Source organism: Ictalurus punctatus, chromosome 1 (assembly GCF_001660625.3).
Source record: "Ictalurus punctatus breed USDA103 chromosome 1, Coco_2.0, whole genome shotgun sequence".
In the NCBI taxonomy this organism is placed as follows: Eukaryota; Metazoa; Chordata; class Actinopteri; order Siluriformes; family Ictaluridae; genus Ictalurus; species Ictalurus punctatus.
In genome coordinates this window covers 6,401,568-6,425,876 of record NC_030416.2, presented here as the reverse complement: position 1 = coordinate 6,425,876, position 24,309 = coordinate 6,401,568, and the positions used below count along the sequence as shown (strand labels likewise).

The 24,309-nt window shown below is 41.3% G+C and overlaps 1 protein-coding gene across 2 annotated transcripts; it reads right to left on the bottom strand.

Annotated features, from left to right (window-relative positions):
- Window positions 1-254: 254 nt before the first annotated feature.
- atxn1b (ataxin 1b) lies at window positions 255-13,134 on the bottom strand. Of its 2 annotated transcripts, none has more exons than XM_017480448.3 (3): window positions 12,983-13,134; window positions 3,788-5,937; window positions 255-3,321 (listed from the first exon to the last, which is right to left on the bottom strand). In XM_017480448.3, the coding sequence occupies exons 2-3, from the start codon at window positions 5,705-5,707 to the stop codon at window positions 2,770-2,772; spliced, it is 2,472 nt and encodes an 823-aa protein (XP_017335937.1). In that variant the 5' UTR covers window positions 5,708-5,937; window positions 12,983-13,134; the 3' UTR covers window positions 255-2,769. The 2 variants fall into 2 exon arrangements, with proteins under 2 accessions (XP_017335937.1, XP_017335921.1); XM_017480432.3 differs by lacking the exon at window positions 12,983-13,134 and adding an exon at window positions 9,272-9,526.
- Between the last annotated feature and the right edge of the window lie 11,175 nt (window positions 13,135-24,309).

The window sequence follows — 24,309 nt, the reverse complement described above, 5'->3', positions numbered from 1 at the left end:
ATATTTCTACTTGTGCAAATCGCAAAAAAACTGAATTACTGGTATACATAGTATAGCTTCGTCGTCGTCGTAGGGCTCTCTTGAATTAAACAGCCAGTCGAATTGCGTGTGTTGTACATTGTGCCTTTGCGGCAGACAGCACACCCAGCGAAGTCTGAACAGAGTGTTTAGTTACTAAAAATAAAATAAAGAGATTCTTAAACATGAGACATTTTGGTAAACTGTGTGGTTGACCCACTACACCGCACACTATATAAGAAAAACACATGGGCTTTTATTGTTTTGTTTTTGTTTTTGTTTTTTCATTGAAATTACACACATTACACATTTGTTCAAGTTGATGACTTCTCAATGACCTTTTCTCTGAACTGTTCCACTTCCTGTAGGTGATATTGGGCAACTTAAACCAGAGCCCCAAACAGTACAATAGCCGGAAACGCTTTATTATTAGGTCCGTAAATAAGCATGTTTTAATACATGTGATAATAATGAATGAATACATGCACCGATCGTAGCCTATACATAGCCTGTGAAGCGTATACTGCAGGAACAGGCATTAATCATCATAATAGTTAAGTATTAACATCTTGTCGACTTATTATTTTAATTAAAACCATGACCTGCAGCATTAGTAAAGATTATTTACGTAATTAATGGTCTTTTTGTATGGAGCATGGGTTGAACAAAACTTGGGACATTTCGTAATTTACAGTACATGATCAAAATCCAGCCACTTATAGGCATGATGTTATAAAAATTTTAAAAATAAAAAGAGTGCGACAATCTTGTAGGACTTTGATGCTACAATCTTGTAGCACTTTAGCATGATAAACTTTTGTTTCATATACCAAAGTTGAAAATGTTAACAGTGTGTATGTCAAATGAAACTCGTAAGTTCAGTCCTCAATTTCAGGATTCCGGTCACCCGTTAAATGTTGGAACAGTTGCACTGAACAAAAAAAGAAAAACCGATTATGACGAAAAATGATACACTTTTGTGACACCTGTTTGCAATAAACAATACCAAACAAATAAATGAAAATAAAAGGTTTACGGGTGCTGGGAATCAAATGTGGGTCTCAAACGTACATCTTATCATTTTGGCTCAACCAATCATTATTAATACTGAATAATGAACAGAACGAGTTGAACGTTAATACTTAACTGTTACCATTATGAATAGTTCTTCATATATGACGGCTGTTGTAATGTATTAGCACTAATGATTAGCGCATGTATTAATTCATCATTAGTACACATATTAGTGTGTGCTTATTTGTGGACCTTATAGTAAAGTGTTACCCAAAAGCCCCTAGAGAGAGTCATTACCACTATGGAAACGGAATATATATTGGTATATGTTATCAATATATTCCGAAAGAGAATATATTGTACATTGTATATACACAATATTCAGTATTAAACATTCGTATGTAATTTTGTACACAGAAATCCAGTTGCTTAAACTGCAACGATACAAGAATTTTAATAACACAACGCTTTCACAGACTCCAACTGGATTTCAAATGGATTTTTAAAAAATGTTGTTTTTTTTTTTTTTGGTTTTTTTTTTTTTTTTAAATGCATCAATGTGATGGTTGTAATTTGTTTTAAATGGGGTTAAAACATACAGGACAGCTAACATTATTCTAAAATTGACATTGTGCAAATGGCTGTTGCTTAGGCAACAAAGCAGAGGTGAGGGATTTAATCATCCATTGCCTTCCGTAAAGTGCTAATATTCAAAGGCTGAGTGAGAATTCACCTGCACATATCCACTGTATGAACATGAACAATGAACATGAACATGGTTTTTGGACGTGGTTTTAAAGATCCCAGATTCTGAAAAGAACCTGAAACAGCCTTGTGTCACGTTTGAGGTATGTGAATCATCATAATATTGCATATCTAGAACGTTTTGACTAATTAAATTCTGGTGTATTTAATTAAAATATTGGTAAAAAATATGTTTAATCCTCGACATTCAGCGTTTTTTCCAGTTTTTGTCCCAAGAACTGGACCATGTTTGGTTAACAAAATTCTCTCATCTGAAACGTAATATCGTCACGTAAAATCACACGTAGGACTCCTAATCGATCCTGCTCAATCAGTAACAGACAGAATGGTCAGTGTTAATTGAGAATTTTACATCTCTGTTTTTTTAACGGTCGTTTTTCAGTCTAATTATATCGCGTTATTTGTCATAACCGACATCGATTATCTTCATAAATTATATAGCGGATCTTAACAATGTGCCTTTAAGTAATATTTATGGGGAAAATTTGTCGCAGCAAGTCAAACTACTGACCAATCTCTCCAGCCTACCGGTCTTTATGTGTTCGACTCACTGATTATGACTGAAATACAATTATGCTACAATTTACATGAATGTAGACAAAGTGCCAAAAACAGATAATGGCAGAATTAACTACAAAAATAAGTACCCCGCATATTTATGTGTACGCCTCAGGGGAAATGCCAGAAATTATTTGTTGGTTTTATTACAAAAACATATCCTGTAAATACTGTCGGACAAAAGTAGCTCCTGTTACAGTAACCAAAATAAGCCATGAGAAGATAATCATAATAATCCTGTTATTCTTGTACTGCTGCATATTGTTTGCCCAGTGAAGAACGCGCATGGTTTTGGAACAGTTGTCACCAGCCAACACGACAAGTAACTGAACAAACCACAAAGATCCTTGGTTTAGAAGATCCTTTGCCTAGAAAATCAAGGACATCCTCCTTTTTGATTACTCACAAGGTACCTCAGGTGCCCATACTGGACCTTCCTTCAATGCTGACCTTTACCTCCTGTGAAAGGAAGGAAAGTTTAGGCAGAGTTTCTTCAGGGTGGTCATTCTCCTGTGACCTCCCTATCTCTCCTCGCTCTGGGGCAGACCACCTCCTCTTGCGACTCCCTGCACCATGAGCTTTCCCTTCTCCATTCTTTGAGATGATCACACCATTACCAGAGTTCGAAGTCTTTAGCCCAAGACCTTCAAACTTTTGCTCCCCTTCTAATACAAAAATGTTCCCATCCCTCTGATCCTCTCTCTGAGCCTGTGGCTCTCCAATCTGTCCACTGGTTTTAGCTGCTTTATGGTGAGTGCTATTATGGTTCTTCACAGGACCAAAGGCTTGGTCTTTTCTTAATGCACCGTTCCTCAGGCTCTTTAGGGTGAGGGAGATGCAGACATCACCAACAGAGAGTTTGGCACATGACAGAGCCAGTAACTGGGTAGTGCGGTCTGGGCAGCAGGATGACCATCCCTGACCAAACACGAAGAAAGGATACTCCACCAGCACTTCCACACATACCTACAGAGAAGGAAAACATGAGCAGGACCTAAAGTAAGTACATATTCAAGAACTAACAATCTTGTATAAAAGTTAAGTATGTGTAAGCCAAGAACAATTATATTATTACACAAAATAACAATCATTGTTTATGTCAGGAGAATAACTAGAATATTATAACTGCACTGTGTAGATAGTTCAGTGATAGCTTTGTTGAGACTAGCTATTTAATACGTATGATGAATGATTTGTGTGTAGAAATGATATATGTGGAATTCAGTCTGGTAACTACATGTCAAGAACATCAAGGTTTCAGTACAATGCCAGTTCACTGGAACAAATGTAACAAGCGGCACAACTCCAGATCATTACAGTAAAAAAGTGCAAGTGTGAGCCAGGAAGGGTCAAATTTGCAACAGAAAGTATGCATGCTTTAGACCCAGAAAAGTAGTCTACAAAAAAATACTACTAAATATCATGACCCTACCTGTACTTTGTGTTCCCCGACTGAGAACTGTATGATAACTGCATCAGGTGTTCTGCTGGAGTCTATCCGTTCAACTGTGCTCGAATCAATTTTGAGTTCTTTGCTCACTTCTGCACTCTGTAGGAAGTCCTCTGTCCTTAGGTCCTCCACCCGCTTAAGCTCTCCATCTGCCAGCTGGATGATAGAGCCCTTCATGAAGTATGAAGGCAGGGCTGATGATGGTGATACGGGTGCATTCTGTGGGCTTGTGGGTGTTGGAGGGAGCACAGGAACTGGAGGTGCTACTACCCCTGCTGAAAGCACAGGAAGTTGCACCTGTGTGGAACTCGGTACACCCACTGCAGCATGATGTTCTTCAGGCCCCATGACCTCTTTGCCATTAGGGAGGATGGAGGTTGTGACAGTAGGTGTGGCTGCGGTGATGTAGGCCTGAGGCAGACCTGTTGCTACAGTCTGTACAGTGGTAGCAGAAATGGTGGGGATGGAGCAGCGCGTAACCTCTGACTCAGTAGATGACGTGTTCATGTTGCCAGCGCTCACAGGAATAAGGAGGGAGGGACTGCCTGAGATCACTAGATGCTGTGGGAGGTTGCTATGGTAACTGGCCACAGCCTGCTGGGGTGCCCCAGATGTACTAGTAATGTATCCGATAATAGGCAGCTGTGTGCTTGAGAAAAGGTTTGTAGTAAGTTCCTGGGTAGGGGCAGCTGGAGACGTATGCAGGACTGTGTGAGGGGAGAGTGTTGGAGCAAGAGATGCTGCCATGCTGTCTGATGATGGGAGAGAAAGGGAGGAAAGTCTAGAGACTGGTTTCCCCACAGATAGTCTTGTTCTCTCAACTTGAGCAAGAGATGTGTGCTCTTTATCCTGGGTGCTCTGAAACTCAGTGCTATTATTGGCCATTAGGTGGTTGCTTGACACCAGCATGACTGATGTCTGAAGTCCTGCACTGTCATGAGCAGCATAGTCAGCAGGGAGCAAGACCTGAGTTTGGGCTGGGAGACCTAGGTTCTGAATCTGTCTTTGGCCATCATCACTTTCTGTTTTGTTAGACATTCCCTTCACAATGCTGGTGGTGTGTTTGACCACTGTGACCTCTCCCAGAGCACCATTCTGCAGGTCTCTGCTTTGGAAGTCAGGTTGTTTTGTGATGAGGCCATCAGCATAATGCACAAGCACCTGAGAGGGAGCAAGAGTCAGGCCATGAGGGGCAAGAACAGTTGAATGAGTGTGAAGTTGAAACGGTACTTGTGAAGTTGGGGAAATCACTGGCAAGCCAACTGGGGTGCCCTCTACCTGAATGCACTGGCTGGTGGTGTGAGCTACATTAGGTAAGGATGAAATCACATGCTGCTTCTGTGGGTTTCCATTAGAAGCTTGTGGGATGACAGCTGCGGTAGCATAAACCTCCTGGGTAGGTCTACGTGACTGGGTCGGACTTGCTGCAGCTGGCACTATCTGGGAGGAGATATAACTGGTGTAAGGTCCAATGATTTGTAAATTAGGTGGCAGCTGGGTGGGCTGGATGGGTCCTGTTGCTTGAGGAAGATTGGAGGAGAGGACAGCTGGGTTGGCTGTTATTGTGGTTGTTCCAGAGAGACCTCCTGCAGGTGTGGAGCTTGTATATGACAAGGAGCTGTTGCAGGCAGAGGTGGAAAGTGGGTACTCTGTCACTATCGTCAGGGCTTTGGTTGATGGTGTTGGGCTGCTAGCTTCAGTACTGTTGCTCTGTGAGGGAACTAGGTTGGGAACAGTGGCCATGCTGGCCATGCTGGCTACACTAGCAAGCCATGCCAGGTTCTCACCACTTTGACTCTCATTCACAGTTGATGCAACCAGGACCTGCCGCTCTTCAAGTGCCAGGATCTCTCTCTTCTTTGGAGGCAGGCACTCATTACTACGCTCCTGGTTAGACTTCATGATCTTTCACTCTATGACTCCTACGTGCTACTACCACCGGATGGGCTTGGGCTTGTTTTTATTTGGTCTTCAGTTTCAAGAAGTCCATTGTTCTAAAAATTGTTCTTTTTATATTTTGTGTTATGATATAAATCCGTCTAGTCACTGGATCTTCTTGCTGCTGCTGAAGTCTTCAAATGGAACCATCTGGAATTGTCTCCTTTACTGCTGTACCTTGCTGTAGTCTGTACCTTGATCAGAAACAAAATCATAACCGTTTACTTTGAACCTGAAGGCGTACTTTCCCTTCAGCCTCCCCTGGCAAAAAAAAGTCAAAATAAACAAAGTGCTTCTCACTGTACATTAGAAAGATATAAACATAGCAGGAGCCAAGAACTACTGAAGTCTTTCTTTACGCACAGCCAGAGCACTTTATGGTCTAAAATTGAATCATTTTGTAAAACTGTGTATACATCATAACACACACAACACACACATAGCAAGCCTATAATTACATGAGCACCATTGCAAAGAAGCATACGTACTATGTGTGAATGTTTTGAGCCATCATATGGTCATCTATGGCAGATTTCAACACTCTTGAACCAATCGTCTCTTTTATAGAAACCAGTTAACTTATTGTCTTTTCATAAAGTTAAGAAAACTATAATTACTTCCATTACTACCAAATATATCTCTGATAGATTTATATATTACTTTGTGTTAGTTGTACATTTACATATCTATCGCAATGGTGTGTATGTCCTGACCCACGTCTTGCTCACTCGTTTCACTCTCTCTCTCTCTCACACTCACTGACACACACACACACACACACACACACACACACACACACACACACATGATTATATAAATATACATATAAATACACACACATAGGCTGGTCACAGAGTCAGAGAGATTAGCACTGCAGTATCACTCCAGCTCTGACTACATCAGACATCACACACTGCTGCCCTGTTGCAGATAGCTTGCACGGGCCCCCAACGTAACTCCTTCACGCTTCCCTATCTTCCTCGTCACACACACACACACAGAAATGTATGCTGCTTGAACATCACACAAATGAAGACACAGTGACAAACCAGAGGCCCAAGCACAGTTTTAACTATGCAAATTCAGATGCAAATGACTTATTCTGAAATTCTACCATAACACATGATAATACATCTATTTTGTGTTAGTGGCATTTACCTGATTTTTGCACAGTTACTGCATACATGTTATATACAGTCGTGTGAAAAAATAAGTACATCCTATGGAAATGGTTGGCTTTTCTGACATAAGCAATCATATTTGATCATCTTTGAATTGGTGCCCGTTAATAAAGTTGATATACAGGGACAAAACCACAAGGAAAATGAGTTTTTTCAATAATTTATTCAACAGAAATATCAATAGATGTGATATTATTCTGTGGCAAAAGTATGTACACCCTTGGCCTCAGAAGTTAGTTTCGCCCCCTTTAGCAGAAATAACTTCTTGTAGGAGTTTGGCATTATTGTCCACCAGGCTTGCTGGAATTTTTGACCACTCTTCCATGCAGTATTCTTTCAGTTGCATGATGTTTGAGGGTTTTCTTGCATGTTCTGCCCGTTTCAAATCCCCCAACATCATTTCAATGGGATTCAAATCCAGGCTTTGACTAGGCCATTCCGTAACCCTCCATTTCTTCTTTTGGAGCCGTTCTTTGGTGGATTTGTTAGTGTGCTTAGGATCATTATCCTGTTGAAAGGTCCACTTTCAGTTCAACTTCAACCTTCAGACAGATGACATCACATTATCTTCAAGCACTCTTTGATATGATGCAGAATTCCTAGATGAATAAATGAATGTAAGATGTTCAGTCCCTGTGGCAGTGAAGCAACCCCAAACCATAACATTTCCACCACCGTGCTTCACAGTTGGTATGAGGTGCTTCTCCTGAAAAGCTGTCTATGGTCAGTGCCAAACATGTCTGCATTTACTGTGGCCAAACAACTCTATCTTTGATTCATCTGTTCCAGAGCACATTATTCCAAAAGGCCTGGTCTTTGCCTATATGCTAATTTTTCCTGGCTCACCTCTCATGCAGGTCAAACTTGTGTAATCTCCTTCTGATTGTAGAAGCATGCACTTTGACACCAACAGTTAAAATATGTACTATAAGAATCTGTGATGAAAGTTTGGGAGTTCTTGGAGACTTCTTTGTGCATCAGATGGTCTGCTCTTGAGGTGAATTTTCTGGGACGGCCAGTCCTGGACTAATCGGCAGTCGTTTGAAATCCGCGCCATTTATGGAATATTTTCCTTACAGTGGAATGATGTATTTCAAATAATTTGGAGATCTTTTTAAATCCCTTGCCAGACTCATAGGCATCCACAACCTTTTTCTCTGAAGGCCTTACAGAACTCTTTAGATCTTGGCATGATGACACCACACACCTCAATAGCAAAGGGAACACCAGACACTAGATATGAGATGGATATATATAAGACAGGTTTCACCTGCACTCCCTGAGCAGGTTCTAATCACTGGCACCCGATCTTCAACACCTGAGTCTAACTTTATGGATTTGAAGGTGTGATAAACGTAGGTGACTTACTTACACAGACCTATGTGACTGGTCTGTTTTTTTTTTTTAATTTAAATTGTGAAAATTACTACAAAATGTCAATTTTATGTGTCGTTTGATAGAGTATATCAACTTCATTAATAGGCACTGTTTCAAGAGGATCAACTGTTTGCTTGTCCAAATATGTAAAACAACAACAACAACAACCATTTCCATGGGGTGTACTTATTTTCTCACATGACTATACATTGATTGTCACAATCTTACAATGTTACAATCACAGGGACCTAAAACATGATGTCATCCCCAAATGAGAAGACAAAGTGGGATCAAGTACTACACTTCGGTATGACCTCGACCACCTTCAAACCAAGCACTGCAAAGAAAAAACAACATCGTTCATAATAGTCATGGAAAATCGGAAGTGTTTTGCCAGACAATGCCCTTAAGCAACTATTCTCTGCACGTTGCCACCCTTTCATAAAGGTACCTGTCCCTTTAAGAGGCGGGCTGGGGAGTCCTAAGCTAGACATGAATCCAAACAGTGCTGTTGCTGCTTTACAGTGACTACAGACTGGTATTCTGAACATATTCTCTCTCTCTCTCTCTCTCTCTCTCTCTCTCTCTGTGCTGAAAGTATCACATCACAAATTGCACACATTCAGCAAAATGTATGCAAAATATCTAATCTTTCCTTAGAGAATGCCTGCATGGACCACGCCAGCGCTCGAGTAAAACTATGCAATATTACAGGGTGTCATGATGAAAATTCCTTTGTCAGGAGCCTTACCTCTGGATTTTGGAGAAAACAGCTCCCTCACTCTGACCCTCTCTCCCTCTCTCTCTCTCTCTCCCTCTCTCTCTCTCTCTCTCTCTCTCTCTCTCTCTCGCCTGCCTTGCAGAGTGTAGTACGTGAGTGCAAAGCACCCTATTCCTCACCAGCCATCCTTTGTCCGGGTTTAACACAAATACAAAGTCAGATCCACAAATCCTCACGTCACATATTCACCTCCATGTCCTGTGTTTGTCCCTTGCTCTCCTGCCCTCTCCTCTTGCCTCCTCTTCTCCTCTCCTCCCTTCTGCAGTAGCCCTGGAGGAGTAAGCATAAAGGAAGTCCCCTTGTCTGGGCTGTCTCACATGAAGCCCTTGCATACAAGAGGTACAGAGTATGTTATGCAAGGCATACACACTGCCTCACTGCCTCACTCCCAATCTCTCTCTCTCTCTCTCTCTCTCTCTCACTCTCTCTCACTCTACACACACATACGCACACACATGCTCAGTGCTCTACTGAATGCAGCTCCTCCTCCCCCAGTCAGCCTCAGCAGCCTCATCAGGTATTCATTCAAAAAACACACTCCACTTGGCACAACGCCCAAGCTACACTCACAGGGAGGGAGGGAGGGAAAGAAGGGGAGAGGGAGAATTACGCAGGGAAGGCGGAGGCAAACGCAAGAAGCCTAGTACTCACAGAACGACGAGGAAAAATACATGCTCTCTGCAAAGGATTACGCATATATGCACACACACACACACACACACACACACACACACACACACACAACATACTGCGCTACTACAGTTTTTCCGTTGTGTTTGTGGCCTAATTAAGTTTTCCTCAGTGTAAAATGAATGCCCTATCTCGCAATGTACAGTCAGTTTTGATAAATAAATCAGCTCCGAAACGAATTCCATTTGCATGCCGCTGTGCTCTGAGGACTGTCCTGGAGTAACCTCTTACACACCTGCTGTTAGGGAGCTACTATGTCACCACACTACTGTAGACCCTTCCACCTGGTATCACATGTAGTCATCATATTTTTAACATCACACACACACACACACACACAAAATGAGAAGAAACCAACCTTTTCATAAATATTAAACACATGTATACAAAGATCACAAAGATTTTGACAAAGACTGACAGGAGTCTGGTAATGGTGAAGAATATCTGTAGGCTTAGGGTTCGTCTGTTGCTCTAAAATATAGCACATTTCAAAGACAGTACCAAAAACTGGTGCTAATTTGGTGTTCGTGGTGTTAATGGCTGTGTGCGCTAGTGCCAGTTACAGTGCCGTTTAAAACTATCTCAAACATATGCGGTTTCGCTGTTATGTCATCAAAGCAAACGAGCATGAGCGTCTTTTCTCACTCACCATGATCTCATCTGTTTGAGCAGAGTATACAGATGAGGAGGTAAGGGAGCTAAACAGAGTAAAGTACTAAAGTGCTGCTGCATCAGCCTCTTTAGCTAGAGATGACACGTGGGACAATTCCCACTGGCACCAGTATCAGTATCAGCAGGCAGTCACATGGCATTGTGGGTAATGCATCCATCCATCTATCCCAGGGGGCATGGGGCACGAGGTGGCGTACACCCTGGACAGGGTGCCAATCCATCACAGGGCACAATCACACACACACTCACACACCCATTCATACACTACGGACACTTTAGACATGCCAATCAGCCTACCGTGCATGTCTTTGGACTGGGGGAGGAAACCGGAGTACCCGGAGGAAACCCCCGCAGCACGAGGAGAACATGCAAACTCCGCACACACAGGACCACGGTGGGAATCGAACCCCCGACCCTGGAGGTGTGAGGCGAACGTGCTAACCACTAAGGATTTCTCATATAAGTATCCTGTTTACAATATTTTCTTTTATCCTACCCCCTGGTATAACTAATAATGACAATGTGTAAGTAGTACATTTATTCAATTCTATGCTGTATAACATTATTATTTTAAATGTTGTATTAAAGAAATTCTCGAGGCCTGGGGTTCTAGACTACAGGTGAGAGGTTCTTGGTCTTAGAGACGCTTGAAATGTTCCTTATATATATATATATATATATATATATATATATATATATATATATATATATATATATATATATATATATATATATATATATATGTAAAAGTCCATGTGTGCATGTGTCAAAGCTTGAAAAGATATTGCAATGTCTAATCTTAGCCTGGTTATGTTCAATCACCCTTTTCGAGCAGGACATGCCCAGACAGAGGACACAGATTGATTTGGAGGAGAAGAAACCTCAGGACAGACATGGCAGCGAAAACACGTGAAGGTAGGCGTGAAGACAAGCACAAAGGGCTTTATTGGTCAAATGATAATACTTGGTAAATAATGAAATAATTAAAGAACAGATACAAAAACCTTAAAGATGTGAGCAGCACCCACCTCCTGTGTACATATGTACAATAATCATAGGCGGATATTTATACGCTGAATCATATAACAACTGCACTCTTAATCAGTTCGCATAAGCACATAGGTATATATTATAGGTGTGGTTCCTATTCATGACGCACGGAGTGTCCGATTATTTTAGACCTTTACATTGTAAATAAATAAATAAATAAATAAATAAAAATTCTGTCTGGCTGCCAGTAAATTACTGAAAAATGTACAAGAAACAAGCATATGAAACAAATGTCGCCTTTTTTTTTTTTTTTTTAAAGGGAGCAATTGATGCAGGATAAAACTGAGCTGTGGGTTAAAGGTTTTACTCAGAGACCCAGTCATAGTAGTTTGGCACTGTTGGGGTCTGAACTTCCTACTCTGTCACCCAAAGCCTTAACCACTGAGCCACTGTAACTAACACGACATACTGTATGTGCGCTGAGTCAGTGCCATCTTTTACTGCACATTAGCTCAGTGCCAGATCTGGTTTAATCAATGTAAGTCGAGCTAGTCGTGGTGGCTCACTGGTTAACGCTTTAAGGTGCAGATTAGATTAGGTTGTGTCTTCTACAGTTAGTTCCTTGAGCAAAACCTTTCAGCTCAGACGTGTCCTGCACAAATAATAAGTCAGCCAAATGAGCACATGTAGTGGATTGTGCGTTATTTTCTACTACGTAATATATTATAGTACTTCGCTGTAGATATGTTTACAATTGCTTATTGTAATTTTACTGCACTTCATAGGCAACCTTCATTTCCCAGTAAATTACTGTAAAAGCTAGTCCATTTTTACAGTAGATAGACTAGACCCTCACTGTGAAAGCTAAATAACTGCTTCTATCTATATCTATGGGTGCACCAAAGGAACCGTGATAAACTGAACCCAGACAAAGTGAGTGTGTGACAATCTGTGCTTTCAGCGCCTAAAGCCACGCTGAGTGACAACCTTTGATAGCTCCACTCCTCTTAATAGAAGAAGGGGTTTTGGCAGGGGTGCTATGTTACTCTGTTTGGAGAGGATATTGAGCCCAAGCAGACACTGGGGGGAAGAGCAGTGAATTTCTCTGTGTGTGTGTGTGTGTGACCCTGCTTTCACAAACAGTGCTTCATTAAACTACAGCCTCTTTCACTAGTACGTTAGAGACGCATAAATGTAACAATGCATTTAAATAGCCGAAGCACTCTATAAGATAGTATGCATCATTGACCTTGCGTGGGTGTTAACATGGGGTTAAAAGTCAACAGCCACATGAATTAAGCGTGGTGCACATATGGTCTGCTATTTACAGTTATTAAAAGTATAAATCATTTATGAGAGTCTGTGTGCTGTGTTCACCCACAGGCAATGACAAGCAAAATACATAACTGGCAAAGAGTAAACAAGGAGCACAAATTACTGTACCAAGGGCACATCACTGTACTCCGATATTAGATCCTGCTTAAATATACAAGTATATCTGCACACACACACACACACACACACACAAAGTGCCATGCGTGCACTCACTGTGATGTCCCCAGACGTGGTGTTTTCCAGTAGAAAATAGGATATCCTCATATGGTTTGTCCTCAGCACCTGTTACTCACACTACACTGCCAGGAGTGTCTCAAATAGTGCCTCACATTATTCATGTAAAAACCCTCAGACATGTCCCAACATGTTCAGGCATGTAGAAAGAAGGCCTGAGAAGGCTTGGGCCTGAGCAGCACCTGTGTGGACAGAACACAAGCATGAAGACTGTGGAAGGAGGGCAAAGATTTGATTGGTTACTTTTATGCTAACTAAGATTATAATGACATTGTCCTTTATGCAACACAGTCAACTCTCAGAGAACGTTCCGTCCAGTGTTCATTCGATTTGAAATATCGAGTTCATTAAATAAAACCATGCGTGAAACAATAAGTGTCATTTAAAGCACATTATTCGAGCACTTACTTTCTAAATTTAGCTTTTTTGATTTGGCGTATAATCGACGAGGACGTTTCACCGCACTGTATTTTAGTAATGATCTTGTGGTGTTTTTATTGTGCAGCACATCGGTCAACCCTGGTTGTGTTTAATGGTGCTATATAGAGAAAACTGAGATTTAATTTCTAAGTTTTTGCATGTTTTAAGTCCTTCTTTCAAACGTTTCTGCATATGGGAGGGAAAAGTGTTTACGAGTGCACCAGAAAATTGTATGTAAAAGTTTTGAACTGTCCAGAAACTTGACCCTAGTTTTTGGAGACCGAATACCTAATCTGATGCGAACTGCTTTGTTGGAAAGAAGAATAATAACCTGAATAAAACTTAGGGTAGTAAGAAAAAGTCTTTTTCCTTGAGACCTGTTTAGTTATTTATTTTCTCCTAGCTCTCAGCCATCCAATAAAGAATAAAGAATGACCCCCATAAAGAAGACATTTCACTTTAATCTGCTAGCCACCAGCATGTCTTTCCAAGACCCTCACAAGAAATAGTTATACTGATCATTTATGGTTATAGTGCCCTATCAGCACTGCTTTAAAACTGGGCAAAAATATATATTGCAGGCTAATGTGGAAAACTGCCTTTGGTTTTGGTGTGTGGTTGGTAAAAGACACATCACACACAGTGAGGGAAATGTTAACGTATATGTGTGTTAGGAAAGACTGAGACAACTTTGGAATTTGCATTTGTCACTTAATAAGAACTCAACTATAAGGAAGAGAAAAGATTCATATTCAGATTGACAACCGCTATACTATTACACTAATTGGATTACATTTGGTGGGCTACTTTTACTTTTACTTGTATTGTAATTTAAGCATTAAATCCAAAACAGCGAAGGACATAACACACATCTTTGAGGCACTCCGTTATTTTCAGGCTGCCAGCTTTTATAGAGGCATGGTGCTCACTGATGGATGCTGATGGATTTTCCATGATAAATGTAAAAGTAGAAACAGAGAGAGAGAGAGAGAAAGAGAGAAAATTGTGAAATAAAATAACTGGAGATTGCTGAGGATGGTACTACTTGAAGTACCATGGAAATGGTTTTGGACCTCAATTCCACATGGACATTCTCACTGTAGTTGCTGGGACTACGGTTGCTGCGATGGCTTTGGGACTGCAATTACCACATGCAGATTTGCACTCGGGTCTCCTTTAGTGAACAGTGGACTAGTTCAACAAACGGACTTCATGTGCAAACCATAATGAACTTTCTTTTACTTTCACACTATGTGTTGTTACCCAGATGAGGACGGGTTCCCTTCTGAGTCCGGTTCCTCTCAAGGTTTCTTCCTCATATCATCTTCGGGAGTTTTTCCCTCACCACCGTCTCGCTCAATAGGGATAAATTCACACCCTTAAAATCTGTATCCTGTGTTTATATGTTTCTGTAAAGCTGCGTTGAGACCATACCCATTGTAAAAAAGCGCTATACAAATACAATTGAATTGAACTGAATTGAATAATCAATATCGTAAAGTAATAAAATGGTGTCTAGTTTCAGTAAGTCAGCGTAACGGACTGAAAACCTTTACAGAGATCTTCACGGACTGCATTCTTTATTATTTTGACGTTAGACGGCGCTCAGGAAGAAAAAAAAAAAACCCCAGAGATGACATGGTCAGTACGAATAGATGAGCCAACATTCATTTTCACAGTCACACAATTCTCACTTAATAGTTACAAAGATGATGGTAAAAAAGAAAAAAAAAGAAAAAAAAAAAGTCATGGCCAAGTCCACATAAAGAAAACTCATTTCCACAGGTGATGATGCCTATGTGCTATATAAATGAGGATCAATAGATCAAAACCTCACTGACTTGATGAAATGTGTGCATTGATGTAGCAGATGTTTCCTCAGTCACCTCTGATATAAAAAAACAAAACAAAAAAATCAGTCACTCAGTTCCAGAAATGTGCGTGTGTTTGAGAGAACGAGAAAGAGAAGAAGGAGAGGGATGAACATTTTACTGTGTGTGTGTGGGGTGGGGGGGATATGAACCCCGGGTTGCCAAGGTAACACAGGTAGACTGCTATGCATTAAGCAACGTGAGTTTCCTTTAAAACTGTGCGTTTGTTTATGTGAGTGTGTCCGCATGCATGTTTGGTCTTGTGACTGCACATGTAGTCAGGAGGTATCGTGTTTAGTTGTGAGTCTGTATGCCTGAGTTTCAGGAGCTTGTACAGGCCCTGTAAACCCAGAGCACCGGTGGAAAATGTCTTGCTGTTGAACACTTGCCTCAGGTTGGCGTTTGAAGAACTTGAGCAAGAGCCAACTCGGCTGTTTATCTCTGACCCTTATACCACGGACTCTTTCATACAGTGTACAGCAGTAGCATTTATACCTCAACATGGAAAAATATACTATGTCTTGAACACAAACACCTCTAAACAAGAATCTTGCTGGTAATATAAAAGAAAGGGTTACTAAGTCCGAAGAAGTCCACTTGGCACTGAATTTGAGTGTGCAGACTGGTCCAAGAGTAATAAACTGTCCCTGCAGAGGTTCTGGTGCATTCTTTTAAAGAAACAGAGAAAGCAAGGAAATTAGAGTTAATACTCTTTAACCTGGTCAGGGTCACAGTAAGTTTGAACACTAGGGGTGAGGTAGGAATGCACTCTGGATATGACTCCTGAACATACTGAACATGTGACAGTTTCTTGTTTTTACATCGTAACATAAAAACCGGTCATGTTCCAATATGCAAATGCAGGTCATGTGACACCTGGCAAGGGGCAGGCAAGAATCCAGATTTCTTGATAATGGAAATAATGTTGGTGGATCGGTGCATTTTTCTGTTTTCTCTGTTCTTGAGCAATTTTATTATTATTTGAGATAAGAAATAGATTATGGCCACTGAAAGTTTTGAAAGTTGACTTTTCTGTCAACAAAATGCATGGAAGGACAAATATGATAATGAGTCTTTATTGGTCTCATATACATTACAGCACAGTGAAATTCTTTTCTTCTCATACCCCAGCATGTTAGGAGGCTGGGGTCAGAACCATGATACAGCAGCCCTGGAGCAGAGAGGGTTGGGGGCCATGCTCAGGGGCCCAACAGTGGCAGCTTGGCAGTGCTGAGGCTTGAACCCCGGACCCTTGAACCTTTGACCTTCCGATCAGTAACCCAGAGCCTGGCAGTGCTGGGGCTTGAACCCCTGACCTTCCGATCAGTAACCCAGAGCCTTAACCGCCACGCTACCACTGCCCCTAGTACATAATATTTGAACAGGAATATGCAAATTAAGTAGTAAATAAAGTTTCAGACTCTAAATTCACTGACAGCACGATTCAGAATGTAGAACTCACATGATTTTTATCATATTTTATTTGAATGTCAGAAATCTTATGGTTTTATTGTTTGCGAGTGGACGGTGTATTGTGGAACAACTGTTGCAATCTTCGCTCTCTACAAAAATGAGGAAACGCTGGATTCCTTTTGATAAACAAGCCTGACCACAGCAACGGACAGGCCTGATTCTTCACGGCTAAAACATTTTCCCATGTTTATCAGAGCCAAGAGCTCCATTCATCCCAAAAATAGCCTGGCCATGCTTACGCACAGCGCTGTAAGAATGCAACCCAAGAAGCAGAAGGGGATAAAAAGAAAAGGAAAACAAAAGTACTGACTTAACCGTTCTACCCAAATCTCCAGCAACATTGTGGTCACTCCTCCACATGTTACACTCATCAAATGCACTTGGGGATAACAACACTGAATTACACCGAATCCAGAGTGGTTAGAGGATTTCTGCTTGCAAGAAGTAATAACAGCTCCTTTATCTGCTGATGGTATGAAGAGCCGTGCTGAGTATGAGGCAGAGAGAACTACCAGCCTTGCCAGTGGTTTGGCAACCCAACAGAGTGAAAGGAGTGGAAGTCACGGTTAAGTGATCTCATTTGACTGTCCATTTTAAACCCGGAGAACCCGAGGGAGAATTTCTCAAAACTGGAGAATTATAGACATAATCTCATTCACAAATTCCAACATTGTATACGAATGTGTAAAGGCCAACAATGGATAAAGTGATAGCTCAGCCGAAAAGGGAGGTTCATATAATAGGCATGCACTTTGAACGATGCAAGTCACAGTAAGTGAGCTGCCTTTACTTGTTAGCCACAGAAGAAGCAAACTTGGCTTATGGACTACATTTGGGGTTGGGGAAATCGTGTAATCTTAACTGTGTGTGTGTGTGTGTGTGAGTGTGCCCTGCGATGGACTGGCACCCTGTCCAGGGTGTACCCCGCCTTGTGCCCGATGCTCCCTGGGATAGGCTCCAGGTTCCCCGTGACCCTGAAGAAGGAGTAAGCGGTAGAAGATGGATGGATGGATGGACAAAAGGCGGGGTTAGCAGTCCTAACTTGTCATTTATATGAAATTTTAAACAGTTTTTAAAAACCAATTTTCTTGTTCTTTGAATGCCAGTGATTTTTTTCCTAAAACCGGTTGCATTAAAACATTTCTATCACACCCATATTCAAATTATTTTGCTAGTTGACAACAGGTATTTCACAACAATGTAAATGATTATACAGTTGCTCTGTGCTCTGAAAGTGTAAACACTTTTCCGTACTGTAACGGTCTGCATCGGTGGAATCACATGGTTGGTATACATCAGTGCTGGGAAGGAGGAGAACTGTGGTGTGTTTGGTATACACTGCATGTTGCCAGGCAGATCCAAAGTGCGCCTTTCCTGTCTTTAATTCCAAAAGTGGAAAACTGGAGTGGCACAACTGTGTGTGGCTTCGTCTTTTGCTGTGCCACTAAGTGCTATATTATTCAACAATATTTTTGTTCACAGCCTTGTTGTAAGAGCTTGGTTCCCCAACCAGGGTGTATTCCTGCTCAGAGACACTGGATTCACTGTAACCCTGACCAGGATAAAGGGGATTACTGAGGATGTCTGAATGAATGGTGCACTTAGTACAATCCTCATATTTGACAGTGAACTGTATTACAGTGGGGTTTTTTTCCCCCTTGCTAACATGCATTGGTCAAAACTGTCACACTGTCAGAACTCTTCACACAGTCAGTGAAATAAAAGTCCAAACGGACCAAACTGTGAATCATTTTTAATTGCTTTCACACAAAATGCATCCAATGACCACACCTTCGAAAATCCATGAACTGTTTTGTCATTCATACTCCACCATTTGGAAAAACACTATAGACATGCAGCACATTTTCCAAAAGCTGACACACTGCTTTCATAACTCTTCACACAAAACACATTCAAAACCAATAACCATAATACCCATACTGAATTTATAGAAACTCTTAGCAGAATATCCATCAATCCATCCGTCCATTTTCTATACCGCTTACCCTACTGGGTCACGGGGAACCTGGAGCTTATCCCAGGGAGCATATGGCACAAGGCGGGGTACACCCTGGACAGGGTGCCAATCCATCGCAGGGCAGAGTCACACACACATTCATACACTACGGACACTTTGGACACGCCAGTCTGCCTACCATGCATGTCTTTGGACTGGAGGAGGAAACCGGAGTACCCGGAGGAAACCCCCGCAGCACGGGGAGAACATGCAAACTCCACACGCACAGGGCCATTAAGCCACAGTGTGTGCTCTTAGCAGAATATTTACAATAAAATGAAATAATAATCATTCCAAACACAGATAATTGCAATTTCAGCTGAAAGCCTACGCAGGCGTCCTTTCTTTTAGTCTCGTTACCATCTTTTAGCAAAAGGGGACAGCTTCGGAATGATGTTGGTTGGAAACATGGATCAAGGAAGACAGGTTGGTTGGGAAAGAAGCAGAGGAAGACCAAGAGCGGTGGTCTCTCATAAGATAAGGGCAACAATTATCGTGCATGTTGTAAACCATAGTCTGTGGTTTGACCTTTTTGAGAGAGGCCAGTTTCAGGGTGCAACCAAATCTGCAGTGTTGCATTAATAGTACAGATTTCCCAGTGAAACAACAGATGAGATGTCCATCCTTCAATGATTATTGAACAACAGTATGAACAATACAATATGTGTGCATTTTTACATGTACTGACATTTTGAATTATATTGATTGCTGTGAGTTTTAGGATCCAGTGGTGGAATCTTTTCAAATGTGGAGGAAATTGCCATTGTTGGCATGGTAATTGGCAACAATGCAATAAAACTGAGGGAAATTCGGGACAGAGTGCTGGCAGACGATATCACTTTTGGGAAAGTGAATACGGTCAACACAATTGCCAGAGTCCCAGGGAAACATAAAATAAGCATGAAGCAGTTGTACACTGTAACCTTTGAGAGAAACAGTGAACGTTTGAAAGGACTCCGGTATCAATATGTCCAGGTATGCCTGGTCGATAATCAGATAGGGTACATACACCGCTATGCATAATGTAAAAAACTGTAAAACTGTCCGTAGTTTAGAGAGTAAAGGAAATGGAAGCCAGATGAACCGCACACGTATTCATTTTTTGCGGATGAAGCTGGATTCAACCTGGCAAAGACATGCTGCAGTGGAAGAAATGTGAAGAAATGTGATTGGAGAGAGCAACCATGGATGTCCCAGGCCAGAGTGGAGCTAACATCACAATGTGTGCAGCACTGTCCAACGATGGTTTGCTGTTACATAAACCACGCATTGGAACCTACAATACAGAGAGGCTCATTTCTTTTCTGCATAATCGACTTCTGCCAGCGGAGAAGAGAAGGTGCGGTGCAAGAAACTCCCCTACGCACCACTGTGTGTTCCACCACTCTGCTGCAGTTATAGAGGAGCCCAGACAGGAGTTTTTCTCTGTGTGAAGGTGGAAGGTTTATGACCACCATTCACACGACCAGATGTCTTTACTGGATGTCATAAATGTGGGATGTGGAGACATTTCTCCTGAAGCCTGCCAGGGTTGGATTAGACATTCCAGATGATACTTTCCATGATGCATTGCCAGAGAAGACTTAAGATGTTGTGAGATGTTGGTGAGAACTTGTGGCCTAATGCAGGACAGCAAGAGGACTATAACCCTCACAGCACTATACATACAGTGTGAGTGATCATACGTGTTGTCATTGTTTTCGATTTGTTTCGTAATTATTATTGCAGTCCTGGAATTTAAGGAATTTATTTATTTGTTTCAGCGTTTTCTTTTTTTTTTTTTCACGAGTACATTACTATATGCAAATGATTCATTCTTGCTACATATACTTTAGCACAGTGAATAAAGTGAAAATGCGTTATCGTTGTTCTATATTGAAATACTGATTTATGGGGGAAAATGTTATCATTCCAACTGCAAAGATAAAGTAATGCTCCCTGTTGTTAGTGGTTTTGAGGTCAGTGTGTTATGAGTGACAGTGTTTGCTTTCTGAGTGACAATTGTTGCCAGTGTTCTGGTCGAACAGGCTTATTTTGAGGCATGTATGTCTCACCAAGTTTTTTGTTGGTTTGAGCGAGTTTTGGAGGTGAGATTAACTGTTTGGCCAAGATTTATGTTGGTAATGCAGACTGCATGAAGAGTTTTGAAAAAGTGGATTCAGTATTGACCGATGATTGTTAGCAATAAAAAAATAAAAAAATTTTTTAAAAATGTAATCAGTGATGAGACGCTGGAGAAGATGTAAAGATGCAGGACAGAGTATCCATAACTTATCTCATCGCAAGCTAAAATACATCCTAAAGAGGCATTCTAGCATAAGATTCATATGTTGTTTGTCATGTTGTTGTTGGTGTTGTTAACGGTATTGTTGGTGTTATTGGTGTTGTTGTTTATGGTACTGGTGTTGATGTTGTGGGTGCTGTTGTTCTTGTATGTGCTATTGTTATTGGTGTTGTTAGTGGTGTTGGTGGTGGTACTGTTGCTGTTGTATGTGCTGTTATTGGTGTTGTTGGTGTTGTTATTGGTGATGTTGTTGGTGGTGTTAGTGGTGTTGCTGTTCTTGGTGTTATTGTTGGTGGTACTGTTGTTGGTAGTGTTGTTATTGTTGCTGGTGATGATGTTGTTGGTGATGTGGGTGCTGTTCTTGGTGTTGTTGTTGTGTGTGCTGTTATTATTGTTGGTGATATGGGTGCTGTTCCTGGTGTTGTTGTGTGTGCTGTTGTTGTTGGTGGTGATGATGTTGTTGTTGGTGATGTGGGTGCTGTTCCTGGTGTTGTTGTTGTTGGTGGTGGTGATGTTATTGTTAGTGATGTGGGTGCTGTTGTTGCTGGTGTTGTATGACCTGTTATTGTTGGTGTTGTTAGCGTTATTGGTGTTGTTGTTAGTGTTGTTGTTGTTGGTGATGTGGGTGCTGTTGGTGTTGTTAGCGTTATTGGTGTTGGTAGTCTTAGTATTGTTGTTGGTGTTGTTGCATGTGCTGTGGTTGTTGGTGTTGTTGTTGGTGTCGGTGCCTGGGGTGAAAGGGGCAAAACAGCTATGAATAATGGGCCCCAGCCGATTACCTGATAATTTTTCCAAAGGCACCATTGGAGGTGTGACAAGCAACAATGCTAAGTACGTGTAACACCTACTGTACCTGTGCACTATACACCAGAAAGGTAACTATTTACTACAATTTACTGCAATTGTAAATAAAGGCCTTGCATAGCTGACAAAAGTCCAGTCATGGAATGGATGTAAAGCATTTCATTGCCAAGCTGATGTCTTTGGGGAGTGTAATCTTCTCATTTCATTTGCAATTAATCTCCTCTTAATTAAAACTACAGACTCCACTCACCTGCTGCAGGAGCAGCCAACTAATCACAGCTTCTAATATCTCACCACAAGAAATCAAGCATCAAGGACTGTATGAATCAGATCCGTAGGCATGAGGGAGCTTAGTGAAATCAGAATATAAGCGCACGGTCGATGATAAGACTGTGCTGAAGTTGTGGTCATAACATTCTTTCTGCTCTTTTAAAGTAACTCTTCCCACCAAAAGAGTGTGTTTCATAAACGGATGCTATTAGGAAAGATTAGTTTTACATCATTTTAAAGGTAAACTCCAGCATAATCATGTCTAGTATGTTATTCGGTATGTTGTTTGTTATCATGTTATGTAGTATTCCATAGTGCAGTATTGCATCTCAAAGCCATGAATGAATAATTTTGTATTGTCGTGTGTACGTGAAGCAGTGTTCGGCACTACACGATACCACGCAAACTACAGGTATATGTAACCGTTATAATATAGTCATAGGCACCACGGTGGGTAGTGCATAGTGTTGTTACTTTACAGCTTACAGCTGATTGGATGGGGTTACAGGTTTACTCCCACCTCCCAAAAACATGCTTGTATAGTAAATGGACTGGCCAAGCTAAGTTTACATCTATGGCGTTTGGCAGACGCCCTTATCCAGAGCAACTAACATTTATCTCACTTATACAACGGAACAATTGGTGCTGGGATTTGAGCTACGTCGAAGTCCAACGTCGTAACTACTGAGCTACCACTGCCCTGTTGCTCCTAAATGTGAATGAGTGTGTGCATGGGACTGGAATCCCATCCAAGGTGTATTCCCAACTCATACCTAATGTCCCTGGGATAGGCTCTGGATCCACCGTGACCCTGACAAAATGTCCAAAACACACCCTCAGAACACACCCTCAGTGCAGGGCACCATGCTCATTCACATCTAGGGGGATTTAGTGCAACCAGTCCACCTTCCAGTATGATTTGAGGAGGTGGGGAAACCCACATGGACACGCGGAGAACATGCACAACTCTACACGGACAGTAACCCAAGCTCAGGATCTAACCATGGATCTGTAAGATGACAACACAACCCACAGCACCACCCTGACTGAGATGTCATTTAATTAACTCTATAGCACAATAAGTTAAAACTAAGTGCAAATTAATACTGATGATTTAAAAAACAAAACAAAAAAAAAACTAAACCAATGAATCCATCACATAAACAGGCCTTCAAAGGAAAAACAGAACAGCAAAAAGAACAGAATTTTAATATTAAGCAAAACTTCACAGGTGTGACCAGGACTGATGCAAATGCAGCTTTTCTTGCACTACACTGCAGAAGTATTCCAGGACTACTGGACTGCAGACCATTAAACATGGATTATAATACAGTATTATGAAGCCATATGCTGAAGTCTCATGTTATTAAACATAAAACCCTACTGGGATGAAGCGAAGCTAGAAACAAGCCACCCCGTACTGGATTAACATGATGTGTGAGGAGGTTCTATTGCTTTTGTTCAGACCTAATGACAGAATATTCATCGATGATTTGTGAGGACATGCTCCTTCCATCCTTTCTCACAGAGTATAGGAGTGTGGGCTGATGGAAAACAATACCTCCTCCCCTTTTCTCGAAATAGCCAATAGGGATGCTCTAATCACAGTCACTATGGTCTTGGATTTGCTGCAGATGACATCATTACTACAACAAGCCAAATGCATCATCAATTAATGCAGGACTGCTGCACAAGGAGCCAATGAGCTTGTTCAGAGGGAGACCTTGACAACACAGCCTGACTCTGTCCTTCCATTCCTTTCTCTCACGGCCACTGATACACACATATATGCTCGTGTGCGTGTGCACACACAAACACTCACTACTACTACTACTACTACTACTACTACTCAGGCGAGAGAGAATTCCCAGTGGCATGATGACTTGATTTGGCCCTCTGCCCTGCTGTTTATTTATTTATTTAATCAGTATTATTTTAGATTATTGCATGTCTGATGTACTTGGGTGATCTTTTCCGAATTCTGAATTCAATAATAAATCGATGATAAATCATGGGTCTGTCAGTTTTGACCTGCAGCGCTATCACTGGCCTCAGACATATATCCAAATTTATGTACAGTACATTTAGGGAGATACAAATCTTACAAATACAGTTAGGGCAAACAACAACAACAACAACAACAACAACGGCAAACACTTTCCCAAGC

Bases quoted from the DNA above. Each gene is read 5' to 3' on its own strand.
- atxn1b (XM_017480448.3), bottom strand. From the start codon at position 5,707: ATGAAGTCTAACCAGGAGCGTAGTAATGAGTGCCTGCCTCCAAAGAAG. The intron at 3,322-3,787 runs GTAGGGTCATGA...CCTTCTCTGTAG, and splicing joins TCGGGGAACACAAAGTACAG to GTATGTGTGGAAGTGCTGGT.